This window comes from Apus apus, chromosome 1, assembly GCF_020740795.1.
Source record: "Apus apus isolate bApuApu2 chromosome 1, bApuApu2.pri.cur, whole genome shotgun sequence".
In the NCBI taxonomy this organism is placed as follows: Eukaryota; Metazoa; Chordata; class Aves; order Apodiformes; family Apodidae; genus Apus; species Apus apus.
This window is the reverse complement of record NC_067282.1, coordinates 148,177,180-148,203,354: the sequence shown is the minus strand read 5'-3', so window position 1 is coordinate 148,203,354 and position 26,175 is coordinate 148,177,180. Positions and strand designations below refer to the sequence as shown.

General features: G+C 43.6%; 1 protein-coding gene across 1 annotated transcript in view; it reads right to left on the bottom strand.

Annotated features, from left to right (window-relative positions):
• Window positions 1-26,175, bottom strand: part of STAB2 (stabilin 2) — an 88,300-nt gene that overhangs the window by 12,107 nt on the left and 50,018 nt on the right. Inside the window, exons 35-59 of the mRNA XM_051621270.1 lie at window positions 25,543-25,668; window positions 24,116-24,172; window positions 22,843-22,935; window positions 22,166-22,361; window positions 21,513-21,608; window positions 20,522-20,567; window positions 18,868-18,944; window positions 17,250-17,375; window positions 16,632-16,705; window positions 14,770-14,841; window positions 11,976-12,095; window positions 11,495-11,542; window positions 10,303-10,386; window positions 10,058-10,204; window positions 9,546-9,671; window positions 9,186-9,245; window positions 8,430-8,606; window positions 8,258-8,347; window positions 6,950-7,096; window positions 5,665-5,721; window positions 4,677-4,800; window positions 3,508-3,657; window positions 1,668-1,772; window positions 1,102-1,209; window positions 268-461 (exon numbers count right to left, since the gene is read on the bottom strand). Coding sequence (XP_051477230.1) covers window positions 268-461; window positions 1,102-1,209; window positions 1,668-1,772; window positions 3,508-3,657; window positions 4,677-4,800; window positions 5,665-5,721; window positions 6,950-7,096; window positions 8,258-8,347; window positions 8,430-8,606; window positions 9,186-9,245; window positions 9,546-9,671; window positions 10,058-10,204; window positions 10,303-10,386; window positions 11,495-11,542; window positions 11,976-12,095; window positions 14,770-14,841; window positions 16,632-16,705; window positions 17,250-17,375; window positions 18,868-18,944; window positions 20,522-20,567; window positions 21,513-21,608; window positions 22,166-22,361; window positions 22,843-22,935; window positions 24,116-24,172; window positions 25,543-25,668 — 2,700 coding nt within the window. The remainder of the gene's footprint in view (window positions 1-267; window positions 462-1,101; window positions 1,210-1,667; window positions 1,773-3,507; window positions 3,658-4,676; window positions 4,801-5,664; window positions 5,722-6,949; window positions 7,097-8,257; window positions 8,348-8,429; window positions 8,607-9,185; window positions 9,246-9,545; window positions 9,672-10,057; window positions 10,205-10,302; window positions 10,387-11,494; window positions 11,543-11,975; window positions 12,096-14,769; window positions 14,842-16,631; window positions 16,706-17,249; window positions 17,376-18,867; window positions 18,945-20,521; window positions 20,568-21,512; window positions 21,609-22,165; window positions 22,362-22,842; window positions 22,936-24,115; window positions 24,173-25,542; window positions 25,669-26,175) is intronic.

The following is a 26,175-nucleotide window of genomic DNA, read 5'->3' as shown; positions in this document are numbered from 1 at the left end:
GAAGAGGACAGAAAAATTACACATGCAAAATATCCCATCTGCTGTAGTTCCCTTTTACCTAAAAAAGATGCCAAACTATTTCTCACCCTTCAGCTGAAAGGATACCAAATGGATGTGGAAGGTAGACTGGAGCTATGTAAATATTGTTTTGGAAAGCTGGGACTTTGAGAAGGACAGAGTGTGATCCAGCCAGAGAAAAGACTTCTACTGGCACCAGGAAGAAATGCCTTGGACTTCCCTGCTGGTGAGTGAAATAATTTGACTTACAGGTCCTATGACAGTGCAAGTGGCATGCTCATGGCAGCCTCCGTTGAACCCATCAGCGCAAGGATTTATTGGAAGGCACGTAAAGCCATCGCCTTTGTATCCCTTCTGGCAGCTACAGAAGACTTTCACCCCGAGTTGTGTGCATTCAGCCGCCCTGTGGCACCCGCCGTTGCTTTGTTTGCAAAGGTCTGCAGCTGCGAGGGGGAAAGAAAACACATGAGTAAAGTCTGCTTTTAAAGAGGATGTTCTTCATAAAGATAAACCACCTCCAGATTTTTTAAGGCACACTAAAGATACAAGAACACTTGTTTGGGGAAAAAAAACCCCAACGTTTCAGTTTCCTGAGGCGTTCCTGATCTAGTGCGAAGGCTATCCATCCTTTAGGGCTCTGAAGCCCTCATCATGATGTCCTTGATTAAAGAGACATGGCACCACCCCACAGGCTTCTGGCCAGGGTGACTTTGGAAGATGCAAGATGCCTGGCTGAGAAAGAATGACTGTTTTTGCAGTGATGCTACTGGGAACAAACAGCCTTGCTTAAGGTAATCAAAGAAAATCCTGTAAGAAAAACCCTGCTGAAAACCCTGCTGTCTCCAAAACCTGACTGAAGTGCACTTCTTTCTCATACTCCTGCTCAGGGAAAGCCTGGTGAAGCCACCCACCTGCTTTAGAAAAACCTGATCTGTATGTATCCTAAAATTTTCACTAGCTGCATTGTGGAAGTTTTTAGGTTTGATAGCCAGTGTTTCATACTGAACAGTAACTGCGTGCAAGTGTCTGTGAAAGGGGGGACAACCTGTCTTCTTGTAGCAGGCTGTGCAAGAGGGAGCTCACCTACGCATGTGATCCCATCCCCATTGTAAAATGGCTTGCACTGGCACGTGTTGTTCTCCATGCAGACAGCGTTGGCGGAGCAGCTTGGGGAACACACTGGTGGCAGAGCTGTGGGGAAGGCAAAACACCTGGAATGAAGATTCTATTTATATTGCAGTGCCTTTGTTTCATGCAGACAGAAAACCCTCATACCAGTCTTGCTAACTGGAAAAACCTGTTAGAATTATTTTTTTTTACTTCTTAGCTCTCCAGTGATACTTTCCATCATGTATCCCAAAGCCCCTCCACAGCGGAGGCAGGCACTCCTATTCCCATTTCACACAGAGCTAGGCACTCCTATTCCCATTTCACTCAGAAGGAGATGAGAAGGTGAAAGGTTTAGTTCACAATCCTAAGCAGGCCATATCTCTAAGTCAGTGATCTTGGGAGCTCCCTGAGTCTCCACTGAGTGTGTCTGACATTTAATAACCCTTTCTCTCTCTTCTTTACACAAACCCTCTGTTGAGTTGCAGGTGCTATCAACCCATGGCTCCATGTGATGGAGCCCACTGAGAGGAGGCAGAGACCTAGCTTGATTTCACACAGCCGGCCAGTCCATCCCGTTTCACAGAAACATCTTCCCGTTCCTGAATATCCTTCATCACACTGCCCGTTGGTCTTGCATTGGCAGGCTGCAAAAGGAATGCAGAGGGATTGCTTACACAGCTGCTGTTGGGAAGGGGGAAAAATCTTTCTCTAGAAAAACATCACCTAGACTGGTATTATCCAGCAATTATTTAAGTAAGTCTAACCTCATTGTTTTTCATCATGAAACCAGTCAACCAGAGGACCAGAATCCCGAGAGTGGTTGGGCAGCCTCCATCCTTGGAGGTTTGCAAGCCCTGACAGGAAAAATGCTGAACAATCTGAACTCAGAGCTAGCCCTGCTATGAACAGGGGGCTGGACTGTAGACCTCATGACACCTCTTTCAACCTGAATTATCCAGTGGTCCTCTGACTTTGCAACTGGTGTTAGATAAATGTGCCTCTGGAAATGAAAATGAGTATTGATCTACATTGTGGTAGAGTCACAAACTTCACACACTGCTGTGGCAGGAAGGTGTTAATGGCTGAGCTGAAGACCCAGCCTGATCCTGTCCTAATGAGCAGCAGCTGCTAGCTGTGGGGAAGCCTTTTAGCCAGAGAGAGGGGCCTCTGAGACAGTGTGTTTAGTTGCTGGCTGGGAGAAGGTCTGTTTGAGTAATGAAGCCAAATATGAGGTTAGTGATCTTTGCTTTGAAACATGGTCAAGTTACCTGGAATGTGTGTTTTAGGTAGTTTTATGACTAGAAGCTTCTGGATTCTTTCTACTTCTTTTATATGTGGGGTGCTACCCTTGCGTTCTGCAAACTGAAGCATGAAGAACTGATTTAATCTACCAGTGATATTTTTTCCTCACTCTTTAGGCCCTGTGATAGCTCTTAATGAAATATTGTTACTTGAAGAGTAAAGTGGTGTGGGACTAGGGGGAAATGGTTCTTGGAAAAAGTGATCCTGCTGAAAAGCAGTGTTGTACTCTGGCTTTATTTAATTCAGCAGTAATGTGTGTTAAAAAGGAGGGGCTGTAAAACTTTTCTGTTAGATACCACAATGTGGGCTTTGGGCCAACAGCTCACGCAGTTTATGCTATGGTGTGCTATAAAACCTTAGGTAAGTGTAATCCTGAGTGTTGGTGTCCAAGCTTGGTGCTTTGCCTACTCTGCAAGGGCATCTAGCCTATAACTCTCTGTGGTGTGCACCTCATGAGCACTAGAGCTGTACACAGTTAGGATAGCAATGTTAGTATTGTAGTTTCCCATCTGAAGCTTTATGTTGGGAAAACATTTATGTTTCAATGGTGATAATCAATCCTGGTTCCACCTGTTTTCAGTGAGGCCACCTGGCCTCACTTGAAGCCACAGTGAAGTGGATAAAGATAGCAATTTTGTGTTGCTGTTCCTCTTCACAAACTACCTTAATCTCTGTGTCCTTTTTCTTCTCTTGTGCGAAAGTAACACTTGGCCTCAGCCTCCTGTAATCCTTGAGGAACAATATTGTTAAAATGCTGTGTTGCCTCTTACAGGGATGGGGGAGAAGGCTGTGCTGTAGTTGAAAACCTTTGCTGATGGAGGTTCTGCCTCTATTCCCTATTACTTATGTACCCTACAAGAATAGGAGGAGCCCAGCAGAGAAAGCTAAGTAAGGCTCTGCCCCACCACGTTTTCCTCCCATCCAAGACCTTGTGCCATGCTTCTGTGGAACAAGGCACTTGGGAAACCACTGGTGCTGAAAGTGGGAAGCACTTCTCGGTTTACTTAAAAACTCACCGCTAACAAAATAATTTAGACTTGGCATGGGCAATGATGCAGAAAGGAAAGTTCAACGTACGCCTGCAGTTGGAGCCGTATCTGCCTGGCAAACACAGCTCGCACGACGTCCCGTTGAAGCCGCTGTCGCAGCGGCACTCTCCTGTGCCGGAGTACCCGTCGTCGCAGGAACCATGGCTGTTGCATGGGGTCTCTGGGCCCCCTGGGCAAGCTGGAAGTTTAAAAAAAAAACAACAAAACAAAAAACCAACAAAAAGTGGCTCTTTAGCTCAAGTGTGTGATTATTCATTGTCACTGTTTGTTATTTACTGTCCTGTAAATACCCTTGAATGGAAATGCCTCTCTGTTAGGGCATGTAGAAGTAGCTGTGACACTTGTGACTACAAGCCTCCTGCTCCAAATTTATTGACATGCTTTTACAAGTCCTGTCAGAAAGGTGTTGCAGACTCTTCCAGTTGTTTGCTTCTTTGGATCCTTCAGTGAACAGTGTTGCCCAGCTCCTGCCTTGCTTGTGTATCTCCTTGGGCCTGCATGCTGCTGAGGTGAGCCCAAAGGGCAGCTCAGGCTAAGAGGGCTGAAATTGTATGAGACCTGCATGTGTCTGTCTAGGAAACTGGGACAGAGTGAGCTGGCAGTCTCTGGACCTGCCTGCCAACAAAGATCCTGACCCTTCATGCCCTGGTGAAAGCCTCAGTACTGTTGATCCCTTGTGGGGCAGATGCATGATAGAGCACACACTTTGTTAGTGTGTACTAACAAGGAGCTGGAGGTAAAGCCTCCCAAACTGTCTCACAGCTCTTCAAAGCTACAATTTCTCAGCTTACTCTACTGATGTGTGCCTTTGCAAGTGGCTGAGGAATTGTACATGGTGTCTCTCTTGTGTCCTGATATCACTGCCATTAACCTGATGTCTGTCTTCGTGTTGAAAGGCCTTTCAGCTGGTGACACATTAAGACTTGCTAGGCTTGGTTACAGCAGGGCAGTCTTTACTCTCTACAGCATTCACTTAATTTGCTGTTGGCATGGAGTTAAAACTTGCTGTAAATGTGAAAAAGAGATTATTTGGAGTGGAAAAATGTTAATACTTTCTGTGTACTTGCAAGAGAGTTTCCCCATCTTGTGGCTGGTCCCTCCTCATGCCCCTATCCCAGCTCTTACGCGTCAGCTGGCTGGGCACCATGCAGCTGTGTGCAGGGAGACCGTGGGGTGGGGGTAGGGAGGTAATCCTACCTTGGCAGTCTGGCCCAAAGTAGCCCTTGCAGCACTTGGCTGTGTGGATGACCATGGAGCAGTTCCTACGGCAGCCATCCCTCCGCAGCCCGTAGGACTCGTACGTGCACCACTGGATCTTTTCCTGGGCGTTGCATGTGCCAGTGCGGAGAGGGGGTAAAAAGCAAAAGGAGTTGAGTGCAGGTTTGGGTCTCCTGCACTTTAAATGACAGTTTCTGATGTACATTGAATCAAAATGCAATGTGTGAAGAGTGCAGGTGTGAGGCCCCCACCTTCTCTTTGACCCCCTGCTTGCTAAGCACCACTGATGAGGATGGAGGGGGAGGCTCCAAAGTCAACCCAAGCACTGGCTACAGTGGGTGCTGTGTGAGAGTGACAAGTGTCCCCCACTACCAGCATCTGGGTGTTTGCCCAGGGACAGCTTTGTCCTGGAGCCTTTATGGCCTCACTTAACATTGTGGTTTCACTGCTAATGGTTTTCTTTTTAAATTTTCAGTTTTCAAAGTAACTTATTCTAGTTTGCTTGTGTGAAGTACAGAGACAAAAAATGAATTAGACTGCTTAAATGTGGAATCATACAATCATAGAATGGTTAATGTTGGAAGGGACCTTAAAGATCATCAGGTTCCAACCTCCCTGCTGCGAGCAGATACATCTCACATTAGACCAGGGCTGCAGAAAGTCTCATCCAATCTGGCTTTAAAAACCTCCAGTGAGGGGGCATCCACAGCCTCTCTGGGCAACCTATTCCGGCACCTTACTACCCTCATGGTAAAGAATTTCTTCTTGATGTCTAACCTAAATCTGCCCTCTTTCAGTTTAAAGCCATTACCCCTTGTCCTGTCACTGCCCTCTCTGGTGAAAAGTCACTCCCTGCCTTTCCTGTAGCCCCTTCAGATACTGGAAGGCCACTATAAGGTCTCCCCAGAGCCTTCTCTCTCCAGGCTAAATAGCTCAAACTTTCTCAGCCTGTGTTTTAATGTATTACCTTTGGTTTTGTCCCTGGAGGGCACTTAGAATTACTGAAACAGCTTCCACAATGCCCCTGTTGTACAAAATGGGAAAAAAAGAGAAAACATATATTAAAATAATGGCAACAAAAGGCTATTTGAAATGGACAAGAAGTCTGTTTTATGAGAGAAGCAAATATGAGCAGACTGCAAGCTTGCTTGAAACAGATTATAAGAACTCTGCAGAAAGAGAGAAGAATGACAGCAAAATATTTGCATTAATTTAGTGTCATGAAATGCAAGAAATTGGTTTTGATAACAATGTATGTTCTGGAAGAAGAAAACTTGCTCTGGATTTAAACAAGCAGGGAAAAGATGGCGGATATTCTTCAAGCAAATATTGACATGGGCTGCATCAGATCTGCACACCTAATTTGGAGTAGAGGTAAATTGTTACTTCTTGGGAAGCACTGACCAGATCTGAGGAAATCAATATAGATTTCATTTAACAAAATAATGAAACAAAAGGTAACGTGGGTAGATGGGATACACACAAGTGTTGGTTTTCTAACTGAAATATAAATTCCAATAAGATTTTTTTCAGATTGGTAACATCACATTTTTTTCAATTCTATTTAAATTAAAAGTTTTCTTACATTTGGCTGAAATGGAAGCATTTTTGGTCTTGAAAGTATTTCAAAGTGTCCTGCTTTTGGGATGTATCAAAATTCATGGAGGAAACTTCCCCCATGCTAGCAGTGCCTGACTGTGTGTGCTAGAGGATATTTGTGTGAAAGCAAGAAATATGAGAGACTCAGAACCTGATAAACAGGCCAAGCAGCTCTGTCACATGTCCTTAACACCCAGTGCAGTGGGGACAGCAGTGCTGTTCCTTTGCCACTGTGAACTTCTAAATACAATCTCTCTGACCACATTTGTAGTGTGAATATACATTCATTTAAAAGCATGCTTGAAAAACCTATCTTTGCTCCTGTTCATGCCTGCAGTTGTAAGGTACTGTTGTGGTCTGAGCAAAATTACTGAAGAGTCAGGACTTGTTAAGCTGCTCTACACTTGAGACCACTTATCCCATGTGTTGCTTCGTGTGGATGCAGGATTTCTGTTGTGTATTGTTTACGAGTTGTGCTGCACTTCTTGACCTTAGCTCTCATCTGTGTGGCAGATGAAGCCAGCCTGAAGCGGTAGGTTTTGATCTCAGTAGTACCAAAGCTGCTGCAAGTGTTGCCCTGGTCTCTGTGAGGATAGAGTTTGGCCCCTGGACTGTGTCTTTGCCAGAGTGAGGGACCAAAAAAGAGGACTGACCATGAAATCCACGGTGAAGAAGCTGTCACATCGTCCCCCCAGGCTGGGGTCTGTCAGCAGGCAGTTGATGCCATAGGCGATGCCCCCATCAAACTCCAGCTGCCGCTGCACTATCTTACACTGCCCCTCGTTCAGGAAAAGCGTGCCCTGAGGGATGGGATGGGGACAGAGGAGTGTGACAAGTCATGAGGCGGTATTTCTTGGGGTCAGGCTGAATCCAGGTTCTGCTTGGGTGTTGGGGATAATCCTCCCACTGAATGGTTTGAGTTGGAAGGGACATGAAAGATCATCTAGATCCAACCCCCGTGCATGGGCAGGGAAACCTCCCACTCACCAGGTTGCACAGAGCCCCATCCAACCTGGCCTTGAACGCTTCCAGGGAAGGGACATCCAAACCTTCCTTGGGCAATATGTTCCAGTGTCTCACCACCCTCACAGGAAAGAATTTCTTCCTAATATCTAATATAAATCTATTCTCCTTCAGTTTAAAACTCTTCCTCCTTGTTCTATCACTCCATACCCGTGCATAAAACCTGGCCTTAACCATTTCCAGGGATGAGGCATCCACAACCTCCCTGGGCAACCTGTCCAGTGTCTTGCCACCCTCGCACTAGAGAATTTCTTCCTAATATCTAACTGAAATCCTCCCTTTTCCCATTAAAACCCATCATCCCCTTGTCCTGTCACTACACATCCTGGTAAAAAGTCTCTTCCCAGCTTTCCTGTAGTCTCTTCAGGTACTGGAAGGCTGCTACAAGTTCTCCCTGGAGCCTTCTCTTCTCCAGGCTGAAAAACCCAAACTCTCTCAGCCTATCTTCATAGGAGAGGTGCTCCACCCCTCTGGTCATTTTGTGGCTTTTCTGTGGACTGGGAAAGGACGTCTCTGTGCTGGGACACTGGCACAACCCTATGGCATCTGCCTATCTGATCAGAGATTCCCTGGCAGAGAGTTGTCCTAGTCCCTTCTGCCAAAGTGAGGTTCATCTCAAGAGTTTTTCTTTGCATATTTCAGTGTAGGAGAAGGTAAAATGTGCTAGTGTTCAGTTTTGATCCAAATGCAAACTGTTTTGCACAAACATCATCTATAACAGAATGACATCTGCAAGGAGCCTTGCAAACCATGTAGTCTGCTGCATCTGCTGAAGGGGCTGCCCTGGTTTGTGGCTGTTGTCATGGACTGGCAAAGATCAATTGAGTTTAGATGCCACTGACCCTTTCTGGGGGCTGTGCACAGGCACAGTGGGGTCTGCATGAACAGATCCTGCAGCAGGGACAAGGGGTGAAGGTGCCAGGAGGGTGAACACTTACAATCTCCCCGTTGTCCCCGCAGCTAACGCTGAGGTTGGAGCCCTGCAGGGTCTTCAATGAGGAGGACTGAGGGAGCTGGTAGGCCAACACCTGGGAAGGAGACGGGGGAAATGCACATATCTCGGCTTGCATATCTTGGCCTTGGCAATGTTCCTAAAAAGCAAGGGCTTACCGCAGCATCACGGACAATGTGGAATTTGAGGTATTGCACCAGTTTGTCAGTGTTGGACTTCTTGAAGAGGAAGTCCTGCTGCTCCTGTGGCAGCCCCCGGATAGCTGCATCTGTGGGCCAGAAGAGCGTGACGGGTTTGTGAATAGGATCGTTGATCAGCCCAAGCAGGTTGTTTTTCTGCAATATACCAAAAATTGAAGTGAAGGATTAACGATCCATCCAAAATGTCATTGACCCGATGGTGTGAACATCTAGTATAACTGGGATGCAATGGCCTGTGGGCTGCCTGGTCACCAGCCTGCAAACATCTTGACTTTAAAAAAAAACCAAACAAAAAAACCCCCCAAAAACCCCAAACAAAACAGATTCCTGAGCTGAGCTGCCCAAGTTGAGTTACCAGACTTAATTCTTAGAAGTGCTTGTCACCCAGGGCTGCTACAGAAAACTAGGCTGACAGCCCAGCTTTGGGCTAAGAAAGTCATATTTGGGTCAAACCTTGGCCACATAATTTGATGTATCAGACAAAGCTGAGTGGGGAGGAGAGAGGTGGCTATGGGTCTGCCTGATATCCCCCCTACTTCTTGGGATGTCTGTAGGAGAGGGACTACATGGTGACCAGGATGCCAACTGTGTTGTGAGCCCCTTGGCTCCACTGAACACCATCCTGCCAATGATGACATGTTGTGTCTGTGCTCTTGTCTTTAAGAAAAGCATTTCAAACTTTTGCCCAATGGCTGCTGCCTCTTGTGTCCTTACCTCTAGCAAACTGCTGAACAGGATGTATCCATGTTTGGCTGCAACCATTTTAAGGCTTTCCTAAAAAGAAAAGCATGTTCAGTAATTTATCTAATAAATGCATTATATGGGTATTTAAATTTCTGGTATTATCTTGCTTTACCCTTGAAGTAACTTTTTGTTACAAACCCAGTGAAGAAGTCCTGTTTTATTGTTCTTAGGAATTTTAAATATCACATTTAACTTCTTCAGCAGTGTAGAATAATGTTTGTATAAGGCCTTTTTAGTATCACCGTTGTTTTTGTGACTTACATGATTTATAGATCTGACAGTAACTGTGGAAAAGCCCCTGGGCTGAGAGAGGCAATGAACTGCACGTACCTTCTTAAGGGGGAAATCCTGTATATGTGATGGGACCAAGATTTGGTTTATGACATGGATCACACCATTTGTGCCAACAGCATCGCTGAGTATAATTTGAGCTTTGTTGTTCAAAACCAGTGAGTTCTGGAAAGGCAACAAAAACATGTTTTCTGTGGAAGTTTGTGGGTGGGTCAGACCAATGCCAAATTTCCTTGATATGGTGAGTCCAGACCATCCTTTCTTTACAGCAAACATTAGCTTTAATAAATTGCCCTTTGCATTTTCAAAAATCTCATCATGTTCATAAAGCCAGAGGCTGAGGACATAATAACTTGAGTCAAAGCAAGTGTTGACAACTCCAGCCTTTGCACAGCAGATTAGTGCTGAATGCTTCAGCTGAATGGGCAGCCTTCCTTTAATGTGACTTATTTTTGTGCTTCAGAGCAGGAAAGGGAATCATTCAGGTTTTTTTTAAAAAAGAGAGCAGACTGTTTTATTATTCCATCCCCTGCATCTTCATGCTCTGTTACCTGAGAGTAGCTGATGTGTATTGGATCCCCTTGGAGAGAGGTGATGTTGGTGACTCTTGTCAGGTCATTGTACAACAGACTGGCACAACCCACCATATGGTACCGGAGGACTTGAGCCATCACTCCTTTGGCAATCCAGTCCTTGACCTGAAGCACAAAGTGGAAGAGTTGAAGAGGGTGAGCAAGGCTTTGGAATCCAAAAACTCATGGCCAACTCACCAAAAACTTCTGGCCTGCTTACTTACTCGTGGGTCGCTGTTTAGTACATCTGTGCGAGGTACAAATAGAGTGAAAGGGCCAGGGCCTGCAATATCTCTGATGAACAAGTCCTGACAAATTTAAGAGGACAAAGCAGTAATGAGTTGTTAGTACACATAGTGCAATAATGAGGACAGCCCTGCTCAGCGGGAAATGGTGTTGCTATTGCACACTGGGTTCCCTTCTCTGCAATGGAAGGGTGAGAGATTTGTACAGTGTGGACTCTCCAGCCCCATCTGTCACCACTGCCCAGGGGTATGAAATGGAATATTTTGGCTTGTGGCTAGGTCTCTGTTTTCTCTGCAGTAATGAGCAGGAGAAGAGGAGGAAAAGTTCTCAGCCAGTACTAAGCATAGGGAGGGTGAAGAAGGGCTATGCCCTTCTGAGCAAGGGAAGATGAATGAACCCTTTCATTCTGAGATAGCCAAGAGTGGATATGTGCTTGTGTTTGTACATGCATTTAGCTGGTATGTGGCTGCTTGTACTTAGGAGGAGATTTGTTACTGTTAGAGGGACAAATGGACCTGGGGTGTTGCCGGCATTTTGCAATGGCCACTGACAAAATAAGAGATCTGCTGAAGTGAGAGGAAGCAGTTGGTTTACCATCACAATCAAAGCTACAATATGAGTCTTTGTAGTAGCAGGCCAGTATACAGACTTGTGCTGCCCTGAAGCTTGGAGTAAATGGAGAATTGCTACTGCCAGTCTCCCAAAAGCAGTGAGAGCTGGCTGGGCACATTGGTTGTCTAGCAGCACACAGTAGTGTCCTGTGACATTTCCAAGGTGCAGCTGAAAAGAGCATCACGGTTTGGGTTTGCAGCAGGGGTAGAAAGGAGGGGTATTTGCTCAGGTCAGAAGTCATGAGGGATGTAATGGAAGATCTCAGACTGTGAGAGGGTGAAAGCTTTACTTTGGGGGCCCTACATTTCCCTGGGATCTTACTTTTCAGTGTTAATTCTCTAGAGGTTTTAATGACAGTGAATAGTTAAAACTAGAGCATCTATGGTATTAGTGGCTGGTGATCTGAATCTGGTTCCTGTGGAGTTGAAGGATGTTGGTACATTCCAGGTTAATGTCTGCTCCCTGCCCCCTCCTTGAGGCAGAAAAGAGGGACACCCCCTCTGTGCCCCTCTCCCCCCAAAAAAAAAATTAAAAAAAATCTACTTGACCTTTTCTTACCTCTAAGTGGAAGTAAAACCTAGATGTGTTGGAGTCCCTGAGAAGTTCCTGCAATCAAGAACAAGACCTTGCAACAATGTTGCGCAAGTGGGACAACATCTGTGGAATACAGACTAATGCAGCACTTGGAAAAGAAAGAGAACTGTCTTGGAATAAATGCTGTCCATCTGCATTGCTCCTGTTCTTTTCTTACCTTGTTCTATTAAAGAATTTAAAAGCTGAAATTTAAAGGTATCAGTATTAAGTCTTTAGTACTCTCTCCGTAACAATTGTCCATCAGTGGTTTTTAAGTTATTTTTTGTTTATGAGGCAAGTAAGCTTATCTTGCAGCATCCTGTTCCTATTTCTGGTTCCTTGGATAAGGACTCTTTCAAATTCTGGGCTAGATTTATCACTTTGTTCAAGGAAAAAAGGAGTCATGTTTCAAGAGACAAACATTGCATTGAATAACTATCTGAAGAAAACACGTGCAGCACTTTACCTGGAAGATGTTGCCTCGGCACTTAAATCCGTCCCCAATGTAGTTACGTTTGCAGGTGCAGGTCCTTTCGGTCAGCTCGGTGTCATTACAGATGGCAAATTCACTGCAGCCTCCGTTATTCTTGTAAGATCAGAATTTAAAATATTAAATATTCCTTAATTGCCAGGTGTACAGAATAATTCTAGTTCACCACTTCCACCCCTGCCCCAATGTATGGCTTAGAAAGAATTAACCTTAACAGAAACCAGAACTTACTGGAACTTCTGACAATACATACTTTCTTGCAAAAACAAACAAACAAAAACATTTAAAGTTCACAAGAAAAATCCTCTTTTTATGCAGAGGATATAGTTTTGATTCCCTTCTTGTATTTTTCAGCTCATGGTGTTATAAGGAACCAGAAAATTTACAGGCAGGTTTCATGCTGGACCTTGGGGATGAGTCTTAGCTACCCATTCCAGGCAGCATTGACTTGCATGGAAGGTAACTACTTACAGCTGTAAATCACTTTTATGGTGCTAAGAGCCTGGATTTCTGGAGATGCATTAGCACAGGACTGTCTATTGTTCTTTGTCTGATGGCCCAAGCTAGCTGGAACAGGGACCTGCCACACGTGCTCCCCTCTAAAACAACTCCTATCCACACCTGGATGCACCACCAGTGTGACCTAAGGCTTGGAGCACCAGTGATGCACCTCACCTGGCCACCTTCCTCTGGGAAGCTTTCTGGACTAAAAGGAGATATTCCCCATCCAGGTGCAGTGTGCTGGGGTCCAGAGCTCTGCCCAGTAACAACTGGGTGATCCCTAGCTAGCACCTCAGTTTGCAAATCAGTGTCTATCCTGGATTTGAGCAAATCAGGAAAAACTGAGAAGACTTCTTATTTTCTTTCCTTGTACTTGTTTCATGGTGTCCATTCTGTTGCTGGTCATCTCAGGGATCCTTCTTATGGGCTATGAATGGGAATAGGAGCTACCAGTGGAGCCTGGTTTGCCAGGCCATAGTGAGTACCGGCTGTAAGCAGTGAGTTTGGTTACACTTGCTATTTATTTGACTACCTTTAGATGGACTGTTGGCAATCTTGGGTTTATTATAGCTTCCCATGAAGTTTTGCTGCACAGAGGTTTGCTTAAGTGAAGCCAGATTAGCCTCTGGTCCAACAGTAATGTTTTGCAATAGTATCTTTAAAAATATATATATGTATATATTTAGCCTGGCATAATTAGCTAATTGGAAGCAAAGTTGCTGGAACAAGGCATAGGAAAAAGAAAAAACATTCAAAATTGTAGAAAGCAGTACATCAAAACTTTGAGCTCCCTTTCCTCCAGCTTCTGTTTTTTGCCCTTTCAAGGTTAGAGAAGCTCTGCTGACAGGCCAAGCTGGGAAGGTGAGAATTATTGTCACTGTGCTCAGAGCACAAAGGATTAATGTGTGCAGGAGAGTGGATATGTCCCTGCTGCTGCTTGCCAAGAAGCAGAGCAGTGTAGCTGGTGCAGAGGGCCAGGCTGCTTGCAAATGTGTGCCTTGCAGTATGTGAGCTAGCAAAATGAACGTGACTGATTCTCAGCCTGTGGAGAATTGAGGGACAAAATGAGGAAAGCCATGGGAAGCCCTGCATGGCATATTGTGGAAAGAAAGAAGGGAAAAAGTGTTGGTGTGGAGAATGTTGTGCATTTTCTTCTTTTCTTTCTTTTAATCTCCCCATTAAGACAAGCTTTCATTCTTCCATCTCACCTCCTCTGTTTATCTATTCACTAAGATGCCTCTGCTGCAGCTTACAGTGTTGCTATCCTGTGTTATGCATCCAGAGGGATGCACTTGGGATGCAGCCTCCACATGGCTGTAGGGTATGTGTGGCTCTGCTGTTTGACCTGCCCCGTGGGAGCTCTGCCCTTGGTGAGCCTGCAGGCTGGGACCTCTGCTGGGAACACCTACTCCAGGGAGCCCAGGCCTTTGAGCACCTCTTTGTCCCAGCACGGATTTCACTGCTAACAACACAGCAATGTGGGGAATGATACTCTGATTAGGCTAGAAACATTTCAGACTGAGAAGGGAATGTATATGCTGACACTGGATCATTTCTCTTGTTCAGGCTGCACAGATATAGTCCCAAATCACACCAGAGGACTTAGTGATAGGAGAATATTAAAAAATAAATAAGCATTTTGTACTATTGTAGACTATTTTCTATCATTCTTAATCACCTGGTTTGTAGAATATCTAGAACTGGTCCCTGAACATCAACAACCTGAATGGTAGACACGTTTGGTTTTTTTGGTTAGTGTAGTTAATGCATAGATCACATTTCTCTTTCTTATAATTTGAGCCAAGATCTTTGATTGTCTTGCTTAGAAACTGCATTTAAAAAAAAATAGTAATTGAAATGTTGGTAAGTCCTCTGGGTACTGAGCATGAATGTAGATAGTGGCTTTCAATGTGAACTCTAGCAATGACAAAACATTTACTGAGAAGATATGACTTATATTTTACCAGTACAGACTAGGGTGTGTTTCTCTATATCTGATCTGAAGTGTTTTTTGAAGACTCTGTGATGACTCTGAACCCTCACTTGGGTTACCTCCAGGCTGGGGTGCAGGACCAGCCCTTAATGCACGCTGAGTTTCTACAACAACGACAGCACCTAAGCATGTACTGAACCAAGCACATTTAAAAATTACCTAAGTTAACAAAAGTTGATTCTGGGCATAACTGACTTAGTTTTGGATGCGTACAAAACCCAAGAGTGAAATGATTATAACAAGACCTTAAAATATGCTCCTTAAATGGATACTTACTTGTGAACACAGACTGATATATGTGCATCTTTTACCATCTCCAGAGTATCCTTTCAAGCAATTACATACTGCCTACAAGGCAAAAACAGAAAGCATGCATATATGGAACAAATGCTTGATTTTTTTCAGCACACTTATATTTAATTTTTCCCAGTTTATTTCATCATGATATGGTGTATATCACCTTTTCTGCAGCAGTTTCTGAGCCAGTATGAGCAACCATAGACAGAGACTGGGGAATAACAATTTCCTAGAGGTCCAATCTGTCCTTTCTCTGTTTTTCCATCTCTTGTCTCTCCTCTGCAGTTGTCTCTCCTCTGCAGTCCTGGTCATTTGAAGTTACCCTTTTGAAACCTGCATACAGTATAGTCATCTTGCTGATAAAACAGGCTAACCCCCTATTTTTTTTCTCTTGTTTTATTTGCACAGGTTGGTATTCTCCTCACTTCTCTTTCCTTCCCCTCTTTTATTTTAAAGTGACAAAACCTGTTTTCAAAACACACATGGAATTGTGTGCTCATGTTGCTGATGGCTTCTCATGCAGTGGCAATGCGTTTGACATATCACAATTATTCTGTTTTGCCCTTGCCAGTTATCATGAAGATGAAAAATTAACATGGCTGCAGAGAAATGACTTCTCTTCCTCTGCAATTCACTGTTTAATGGTTCTCAATTTAGAATTCATAGTATGTAGGAGATGGAAAATTCAAGGAGACTTCTGCGGAGGAAATAAAAGCTGGTAGGCAGTGTAATACAGCGTTTTATATGTGAGTGTGACTGAAAGCCCTACAGAAAGCAGACTCATTTGTGTCCTGTAAGTTTGTGACTGCAGTGATGGGATTTTGTAGTGGAGGATTTTATTGTTCTGATGTTACCTACAGTAATAGCTGCCACTTCTGTCCCCAGTGAGGATATATGGAAGAAAACAGCCATCACCTGTTATGTGTAGAGAGATGTGGAAGGAGTTAAGTGGCTCTGTGCTACCATCAGAAATGTACTGCCTTGCAAGTGACAATCAAGGCAAGAGTTAGTTGATTGGTACTGGTGAAAAGGACCGACTGGGTTATGGTCCCTCTTGTCCCTGAACATCTGGAAGGCGAGAGGTGGCCTCTGCCTCCTGGTCACGTTTCCCTGCATTGCTCCTGAAGAAACACTGTTGTGCAGCACTTGCAGGAGGTTTACACTCCTGCCAATATGAAGCTAGAGGGGGATGATAAGAAGTGCTGCAATCACGGTGTTCAGCTCCTTCTGAAACTGCTGTAAAAATAGAAACACTAATCTGTGCCACTTTATTGCCTGGGCAGAATTTTTTCTCTTTTTCCCTCCTTGTGCTTTTATGCTTGTTCTTCTATGGGGCGTATGTGGTACTTCTGAATGGGAGACACAAAACAGCAGAGAAGTGACTGAATACCAGTATGCTGTAACCCCTACATGAGAACTATGATTCCGCCCATTTTATTTCCTTGTGAATACATTTGAGCTATGCAGGGAGAAGTGCTAGTCTGAAATGGATTTTTTCCATGCACAGTTTCTGTAACAATAAAAGAAATATCACCTGGCAATGCTTCCAAACGGGCAGGTTCTCACATCAAACCTCCCAAAGGAGAAAAAACAACTGCTTGAAACAGCAAAACACTGCTTCTCTTGGCAGTTTTGGATTCCTTTTACTGAAATTATTTTTTTTCATGTTTGTCCACATTCCCCCCTCAAATACCTTTTTGAGAGAAGCATATGCTTTTCAGAATTTTTGTTATGAAATCCACTTTTCCATTGAAAAAACAAATTTGACATGAGGAAATATTTCTTTACATAAATGTAAACAGTTGGCTGGTCTTATTTTTCTGCACTGACAAAGTACTCACTTGATTAGGTCCAGTCTGTGTACATTCTGCATTTCTATCACATCCACCGTTGTTCACCAGACAAGGGTTGATTTCTTTACAAAACAGAAACATTATGATATAAAAAGAGAGTGACTTCTGAAAACCCAAGAAGGGAGAATTTTAAGTAAAGCATACTAGGGATGTAGATTTCTGTCAACTGTGAATCCATGAAACTCAGTCCCTTAGCTACTTAATACCTCAGTCTCGGTCTTGTGGTTGTTTTGAAGAGGGCTGAAACCCTACTGTCAGCATTTCTAAAACTATAACTGGGGAGGTTTGCTACAACAGCCTCTAAAAGCCTTTAAGTCTGCAAGGGTCAGAGGTGTGTGGGTGTATCAAGTTGCTGAAGATGGGGCTATCTTTGTTGAGAGGCAGATCTTGTTTAATAAGCTTTGGTGCCACACCACACTGCTGTAGTTGCATGGTTTTTCCAGATCTTATCAACCACATGGTAGGTAGGGATGCCTTTGGCACCAGGGTCTATAGTATCAGGAAACTGCACTTCTGGGTCGTAGTAGAAGAAGGATCTTCCACCTACAGGAAAACTCAGTCCTGTAATTTTCCTCCTTGTGAAGTAGGAGCATTGGGAACACTCACCAATGCAAACTATTCCATCTCCAGTGTACCCAGCGTTGCAGACACACACTCTGTTGCCAGGTGTTGTTCTTCTGCACTCTGCCTTGGCAGAACAGCCACCATTGCTGGTCTTGCAGGCATCAATAGCTGAACAGTGACAACAACCCAGATTAAAACAACATGCTTAAATGGCTTTTTTGCTTTTCAGGTTAAGCTGTCTCTATGTTTTAAAGAGATTTGATGACACTTTCTGAACACAGCACCTTTCTGCTTTTAGAGGCCATGGACTTTATTAGTGCCAGATATTAAATACATCTTATTGATTAAAGAGGGGAAGCTAAGAAGATGCTTCTAGTCTGGAAGATAAGAAGTCGTCCAGGACTGACTTTGAGTAACTTCTGTCTTCTGATTCTGCACATTCCAACCAAGCACCAAAGATGGGACCTTCATGTTCTTCTCTAGATTAAATGGACATTGAAACTTTCCCTTAGCTTGCCTTTTTCTGCACAGGGACCAAATGACCTTCTCTTGCAGAAGGTCTACAGAGTGTAATATCACCCAGCTCCTTCCTATGACAAAAGGTCCTGGTTGTTATTCAGGTGGATGTTTGTGCTCTTTCTTTAACTCTGGATGAGTCAGTGACTGGCAATTTGAGCTTGCTTGGGTTATCCCAAGAGCAGGGAGGGAACCTTTTCTGACCTTCAGTGTGCATCAAATCAGCCCAAACATTGCTTTAGTTTTAGCTTCTAATGATCCCAATTCCCTGTTTCAACAGCTGTAATAGCCAGACTGGAGAAATGACTTGTCCTGTAACCAGTCTTGTCTGGGAATTCTGCATAGGGGAGTAAGGATGGGTGCATAACCACTATGGGTCACCCAGTTCTTACTGCATATGGGGGATTTTCCACCATCAGATTAAAATGGATTTGGCTGATTTGTGCCAGAAGAGAAAAAGAAAGCAGCCAAAGCCAATCTTGGATTAGAACTCTGCCAGCCATTGAAAGTAGACAAATATGCTTCTGTTCTCAAGAGAATTAGTATTTTAATTGGTTAAGGATTAAGTAAAACAACTGTAAAATTAATTACAATTCCTGTAGCAGGAAGCAATCTATTTTGTAAGTCTGGATATCCCTGACCTTGGAGGGACATTCAGGTTTAGCTGCTGCTGTCCCTTTCTGAGAGTTTCTCAGATCTCTCTGGTAAAATCAACTTCTTTAGACCAGAAGTCTGTGCAAATTCAGAAAGCTGAGGAAATGGTAGAGCTATACAGCTTCCAATAGCTGGAAGTGCTGTTGTACCCTGAACTGGCCTCTCTTTGCTGGGCTTTGTTGGGAAAAGGAGTAAATGTCATGATCCAGGTTTCATTACTCTGCAAACAATGGGGCCCGGGTTGTGCACAGCATGTTCCCTTTTCTCTACTCTCCCTTAGCACAATGCCTCACAACTTGGAGATTTTGAGCCCTTTGTTTGCTATGAATCTGCACCTGTTGGGTTTTTACTTGTTTGGAGCAAACTGGCAGCGATTCCTGTTTTTTAACTGGTGCATAGAGGAGTGCTGGTCTCTCAGCAGCTCCACCGTGACCACAGAGTGCTTCAAGCATATTTTTCTTCTTTTCAAAAGGGAAGAAAGTCCACTTGCCTGTGCAGAACGTCCCGTTCCCCTCAAACCCAGCTGCACACTTGCAATAGGCAGTGCCATTTGATAGGAGAAGGCAGCTAAAGAAGTAAAAAGAGGGAGATGACATAAAGAAAAAAAAAAAAGAGAAAAAAGAAAAAAGGAGTCAGGTCATCTGTACTGCCCTTGGTTTTGAGCATTGTTCTAAAGGTAATGTTGCCTAGAAATAACAAGGCTTTTAACCATACAGTATGATGTAGTTATAAGCATAAAAATTAACCTAGTCAGACTAAGCTTTCCAAAAGCGTTTTGGATGTTTTAAGTATTAAAAATGTATGCTTTGGTCATCAAGTGTCCTATTTTCTCATGCAGAACTCCAGAAGTTGCATGCCTGCTCACTCAAAAACTGTACACACATTTCCCTGCCCCCTCGCCAATTTTTTGAGGCATGAAGCAGATCAGATGTGCCAGGATGAGAGCCAGGTGTCTGAGTCTCCTGGGTTCAAGTTTGGTGTTTTTTTGACAGCTTGGCCTTCTGTTTGCAAGTGTGGCTTTGCTGCCCCGTAAGCTCTGTATTGTTGTACAGGGATTACTCGCTGGTGTCGCCCAGGGACAATCTCACAACACAGCCAGCACAATCCTGTCCCTCCCCCTCTCCTGCCATGCCTGCACCTATCCTTGTACCTACATGGGTATGGCAGTGGATGAATAAGGCTCAGGACAGCAGCCGGCTTCTTCTGTCAGAAACACAGTCTTGATGTCAGCATGTGTGGGATCCCCCTGAGCAAATTTGAGGGTGGAGTTTTGCCAAAAAGGCCTGGTAAATATCAATGCTGTGAACTACATTTCACAATCACATGGGGGAGAGGATAATCTACATCTGGGGAAACGGTAGTTTCCCATTTGCCCCTCTGGCTTCTCTGCTCCTACAGAAAAGCTGTGCCTGAAAATAAGGAGTCTTTTCAGTCACCTTTCCTTTTTTAAATTTATTTAATTAATTTATTTTTAATTTTATTAAAATCTTGGGTCATGTAAATCTTTTTGTCTGGTCAGCAATGGGGGAGCTAGGTGCACTTCAGTAAATTACTCAGTGGGGGTGACTTGCTCCTTTGAAAACTAGTTAGTGTCCTAGTATTTGTGCTGCACCACTGAGAGCATTTAAAAACAAAAAAATTGTTCTTCATTGTGTATTTTGTTGTGGAGAACTGTTTCTTGTCGAATGCAGCTCTCTTTGGTGAAGTCCCTAGTGCTGACAGCATTTCTGAATTGTGTGTAGTGGTGAATGAGGCAAATAAATGGAGCACATAAAGCCCACCTCAGAACCCCACCTTTAAGCAAGTTTGCCCTGGCCTCCTGTTCTGTTTAGTGCAGGAGGCTCCTTGTCTTTGTATGTTACACAGTAGGGTGTCTCACTTTCATTTTTTTCCTTTTTTTTTTTTTTCCACCTTCCCCACAAAATCCCATTTGTTTCCCCTTTTAACATGCATGTTTTGAACTTTTTGGCCTCATCACTGAATATATTACATTGACATTGCTCCTTATCTCTGTGGTGGAAAACATGGGTGTTATCAATACTGTTGAGAAGTCTTCATAAAGAACAAGATGGAGTATGTTTTTTGCCTTGCAAGAGATCCCCTTTTTATCCCCCCTTTTCCAAATAAGTGGATTTCATACATACTTAGCACTGGTATGGCACGAGGTGTTACATGCATCATCTTTGATTTCTGCAATAAAAATACCAAAACAGGGATCAGAACCTTTTAGGTCAACATCCTTCTAGTTTCTCAGTCTTTTGTTCCCATCATGTAGAGCTGGTCTGAGTTCTGAATCAGACAGCTGCACTCCCAGCCTGTACAGAGACTCTGGATGTACAGATCATCGTGTACCCCTTAAATTCAGTGGTGAGGAAGAGGCAGGTCAACATATTGCCAGGGCAACATTTCACCTGTTGTCTTTTATCTGCGTTTAGTTTGGTGAGTTTTGCATACTGTTAGCTTAATGATGTAACTACAGATTTCAAAAGGAACTGAAATTTGCTCAGGTATAACTATAGCATCTCTAACTATAGAGTTAATTTTATTACTATCTTTTCCCTGAGCAAATTTAAAACTGCTATTGAATGCTATTATTAATGTGCTAATAATATTCTTTTAATTTTATACTATTATGCATAGTTCTGAAGTAGTTAATACATTTTAATTATGTTTAACTAAAATATAATTTAATTTGGTATAGGAGCTGCATTAAGCTAACACAAAATGATTTATTTGATAGGGTTTTTAGCAAGAACATAATATCCAGTGTTGTATAGGTAAATCAATTGTAGCACTTGAGAGGCTTTTGATTTGAACATCAAAATGTGCTAGGTAACTCTGCCTTGCAAAACATCTAGCCATAACAAATAGGATGTTCTTTTGGGACAGACACAGGCTGACACAGGTAGAAAATTAGCTAAGTTAGGCATTTAAGTCCAATGAGCGGTATCTCGGCTGGCTCTCTTAATAGGGTAATGAATTGCTACAGCACAAGACTGTTCCCTGTATTTCACTGTGTGTGGGAAGCTGCTGGATATCTGATGGTGCACTGGGATCTGACCACAGCTGTAGTTCTGGCACTTCCTGAAATGCTCACTCCTTGCCCCAGAAAAAAATAAAGGAGGGAACACTCACCAGTCTCACACGTCACCCCTCTCCAGCCAACGTCACATTCACAGGAGCCGTCCCCATCGATCCCGTTGCTGCATTTCCCATGGACACAAGCACATGCTGTGGGGAGAGATGGGAGGAAAGTTCTGTCCCTGGGCAAGGCAGCAGCTTGTGCAGCCAGGCAGCCCGGGGAAGGAAGGGATGGCCCAGGTGTCTTTTGCTGATGGCACCTTCTGCTCTGGGCTATTTCAAGAAATTCTTTGGCTTGTGCCTATTAGTTTCTACCTGCAGAATAAATCTAAATTCAAAATGTGCTTATCTTTCCTCACTTCTCTAGTGTAGGGACTGAAATTGTATTTTAATGGGAAAGCATTGGTGAAAAAGTAGCGCTCAAGTGGATTATTCTCACTGGATGATGTTCTAAGCCTGTAGTTGGCCAGAGTAGCAGGCAGCATCTCCAAACAGAGGAGACAAAATACCATAATGGGGGAAGAAAAGGGCTTAAGACTTTAAGTCTTTTTAAGACTTGAAGCCAGGTTTTAAGACTGGCCTCTTACCCTGAAAGTGATGTACCTTTCCAGGATCTAGAATGCACATGGTTAGAAGATCTAAGGGGAAGGTGTTGACATCTGACAAGAGTAGTGAAGGAGCCTGAGTGGTTTGGGGATGCTCAGTACCTTGATCACAGTTGGGGCCATATTTGCCTTCGATGCAGCTTTCACAGGCCATGCCAACAAACCCCTCCTCGCACTCGCAGGCGCCTGTGCCGTTGATGCCATCCAGGCAGATGCCGTTTCCGAAGCAGGCGCTCCCTGCTTTCCCTGGGCAGGGCTGGCACTGCTGCCCAAAGAAACCTGCACAGCACTCTCTGGTCTGGAAACCAAGGAATCATAGAATGGTTTGGGTTGGAAGGGGTCATTACCAGCATGGCAGCAAGCACATGGCTGCTGGGTGTTTTCTCTTGGGGCTGCTGATGGGTGGAGGTGAACTATAGATTTGGATTTTTAAGCCTCTGGCCACTCTCCTTACTGTGTGGGGCTCAAGCTGCCACCTTGGTGGAACCCAGGTGCCCTCCACCACCCCAGGGAAAGGTGGATGAGATTGCTAGGGACAAACAAGGGGGTTACTCTTTCCAAACCTGTGCTCCCTCTGCACAGTATCAGCTGCGAGCTGTTCCCAGCCATCAGCAGCCTTTAGCCTTTCAATCTCTGCTGCAACCAGAACAAAAGGTCTATAGATACCTTGTCAGGGACTGCCTTGATGTGCTGTGTGTGTTTAGCAGAGGGTTATGAGGAGGTTGAAGTTCAGGGGTGGGGGTTCCTGGCTCTTACTGAGACAGAAGCAGTGTACTCACAATGATGGTTTTAGCACACTTTGGCTGGCACCCAATCTGGATCGTGTACATCCTCGTGTTTTTTGAGAGGACACAGTATTTCTTCTCCCCTGCCTGAATGCAAATTGGAGAAATGGCTCCACTTCTGAGTAATATTGATCAGCTACTTTCAAATGTTTTAAAAAAATGAACATTAACTTTATGCATGCTGTGCACTGATTCAGATTCACAATGAAAAAGAAGGAAATACTTTTAGAAATAATGCATTAGCCAATTTGTTTTTTTGCTGGTGAACATAAGATCAACTTAACTCAGAGCCCAGGGAATACTGCCTTTCCTCATAATTGAATTTTTATTTATTTATTTATTTTAATTTTCTGGACATATTTCGTGTTCTTCCTAATTCTTCTTGGAAAACTGAGAGCCAAAGTTCTGCAAAAACAGTTGGTGAAACTTTATCTTCCAGGTCTGGACACAACTGGGAAAGCTCGCTCGCAAAAGATGAACTCATTGAGCTGGTCTCATTGAACACTTGTTAGGAGACTGAGATAAGCATCCATCTGCCTGCACATTTTCAAGGGAATGTTAATATTTTTGAGTTCTACTCATGAGTACTTCAGCCAGTTACTTTAATGGGGTGCATGTGACTTGTTCTGTTTTGGAATCCTATTACTGGCAAAAATGATTAAAGAGTAAGAAAGTATAAAGGGAAATATGCTTATATCATCCCAACAGAGGGGCTTTCCTTGTAAAATTTAGATGCCAAGAAACTCTAGGTTTTATTGTGGTTGACAGGGAACTGCTAAATATCTGCAGTTCTCATGCATTGGACCTGGCCACTCAAGGTCTCTATAGTCTCCAAGTCTCTTTATGACCACAAGCCACAGCATATTGCTGGGGACAGGCTGAGTTTGCCCTTCTGTACATCTCTGATTTGAAACTCTAAAAGCTGCTTGTGTAATTCCTCCTGTAGCAAGCGTTTTGCAGACCACCTTCAACTCCTTCAGTTCTGCATGGGAGAGGTAACCTTTACAGTTTCAGGAGTCTTCCATTGTCCTAATGCATACTAGAAACTGCTCTTTCTAAGTAAAACTATTTTTTGAAGCTGCCCTTGATTCTGTTCCCTTGTTCTCAGGGTGGATTGAGTCTACCGACTGCAAGCAAAATATGTAACAGGTTGAAGTAACTGCTATAACTTTTGTTGAAAAGGAGGCAATTTTATTAAAAACAGAATGGAATGCATCTATGCTCAGTTTTGATTAAAATAAATTAGCATTAATGATAAAAAACTTACTATTTCTTTTGTTCCTGGAGGACAACTTGATGGCTGCAAACAAATTCTACACTTTTCCTTAAGGAACACAAATAGGAGGTAGTTAATGACTGTACAGAGCTCCAGACACGTTGTTTAATAAATATGCATAATTTCCAGCTATGTCTGTAAACCTAGATCTCAGGGTGCCCAGTCAGGATAATCCCTTTGGTAAAGGGGGTGAAAGTAGCTGGACTGCCCAGCAAGGAAGACCTTCCCTACCAGAGGCCCTGTAGGGACACTCTGGGTGGAGCCTTCTCCCAAGGATAAAGAAATCTGTTTTGGACATTTTGCTTTGTTCTTCTAAAGCAGTGTTTCCCAAAGGCCTCCACAGTAAGAGACAAATCCTGATCTTGGATGTAGGTTGCCTATGGCATAAGGGCAACAGCAGCTTGGAAATTAAAAACTCACAGGGTGTATATGTCCTGTGCTCTATGTGTGTGTGTGACTCATTTGCCCATGTACTGTCCTTTTCTGCACAAGACCTAGGTGCAGGTTGTATATAATATACAATACTTAATGTTATTCATGTTTAGCTAAATACGTGCTTAGTTTTAGTAAGGCTTAAATGAATATTTAAGGATCTTTCTGCATGTGAATGTAGGAGGTAAAATAATTTTCCTTGGGAAAACAAAGCACTAAGGGCAAAACTCGGTTAGTACCTGACAAAGCAAAGCTGGGGGAAAACCTTGAGTGAAATACAGTCAGATAGGAGGCCATATCCTAAGGAAAAGAATTAAGCTGCAAAAGTTCAGGCCTGCTAAATTTGCTTTAACTAAAAACCGTCTCACTTTGTCCTCTTTGCCTGGTTTGTTGTGTGCCCTATAAACAAAGTGAGGTATTTTCCTCTTCACTGTCCTATTTTACTCACTCAGGAGAAAAGACAAAGGGAAACTCTGTGGAAAACCACATCCTATTATTTAAAGGAATGCAATCACATTTGTATTTCATACATAGAAGGGACAAAAGAGGGAGAATTCTTTCTGCAGAGGGCACAAGGAATTCATGTGTATGTGTGGCAGTAATCTACATCTGGATTGAAAGAAAACATTTTTCCTTGCTAAAAATATTTTATTTTCCAGGTTTTTAAGCTGGTTTACTTAATAAACAAGTGACCTGGCTAGGAAACTGTATTAGAGTAGAGCCATTGCTATTATTTTCTGAAAATTGAAGTTCAGGAGTTGCCTATTCCTGGGCTACGCTATATTTTATCTAGGCTGTCAGTAGACTGATTGTGGGGTCAGAGCAGTCTTAATATGTGCTAAAACTCTGTTAGGAATATCCTTTGAGGAAAATGCATGCATTCCTTACTGGGACATACAGTGTCAGGTATCCTGTACATTTCATCTGTGTCTGGCTATAGGTTCATTGATCGACCTTTAAACATCTGTATGAACAGAACCACTTACAGTGATCACGGTGTCATTGATATCACATCTGTTCCTCTGAATTTCCAGGACTTTTCCCAAACCATGAATAATTCCTGTATCTGTTGCAACATTTGTATAGCTTATAGGTGCATCATTTACGAATAGCTGCAAAAGGAATGCAATGGGTTAGAAAGCAACAGAGCTATTCAGTAGCTTTGTGGTAACTGCAGCAGTAGTGGGTGAAAGAAGGAGCAACGTACAGGCCTCACTCCAGAAAAACTGAAGGACATTGTTATATTCAAGCACTTGCTCCCATCCCAGTTTTACTACATATAAGAGCTTCACTGGACTGGAGGGCTCAGGAAGACATGCAGCCTGTTGAAGTTTCTTAGCAATAGGATGTGGCAGAGCAGCTTTTTCCACCACAGGGTATAGAGGTTTTGAAAAAGGAGCCTAAAGCAAGCCAAGAGCTGGGTTTGCTGGATGATGGGCTTCAGGGAAGACCTCCCAGCAGCTGCTCCTGCAAGGAGAACTTTCATAATCTCTCTGCTACACTGCACTCCTATTGTTCCCTCACCAGGAACAGCCCCATGAGCAGATGCTTCTTCCAAGGCTCTGCTGTGGGCAGAGCAAGCAGCTGGGCTGAAACTGCTTTGGTGAGAAGCTTTCTGT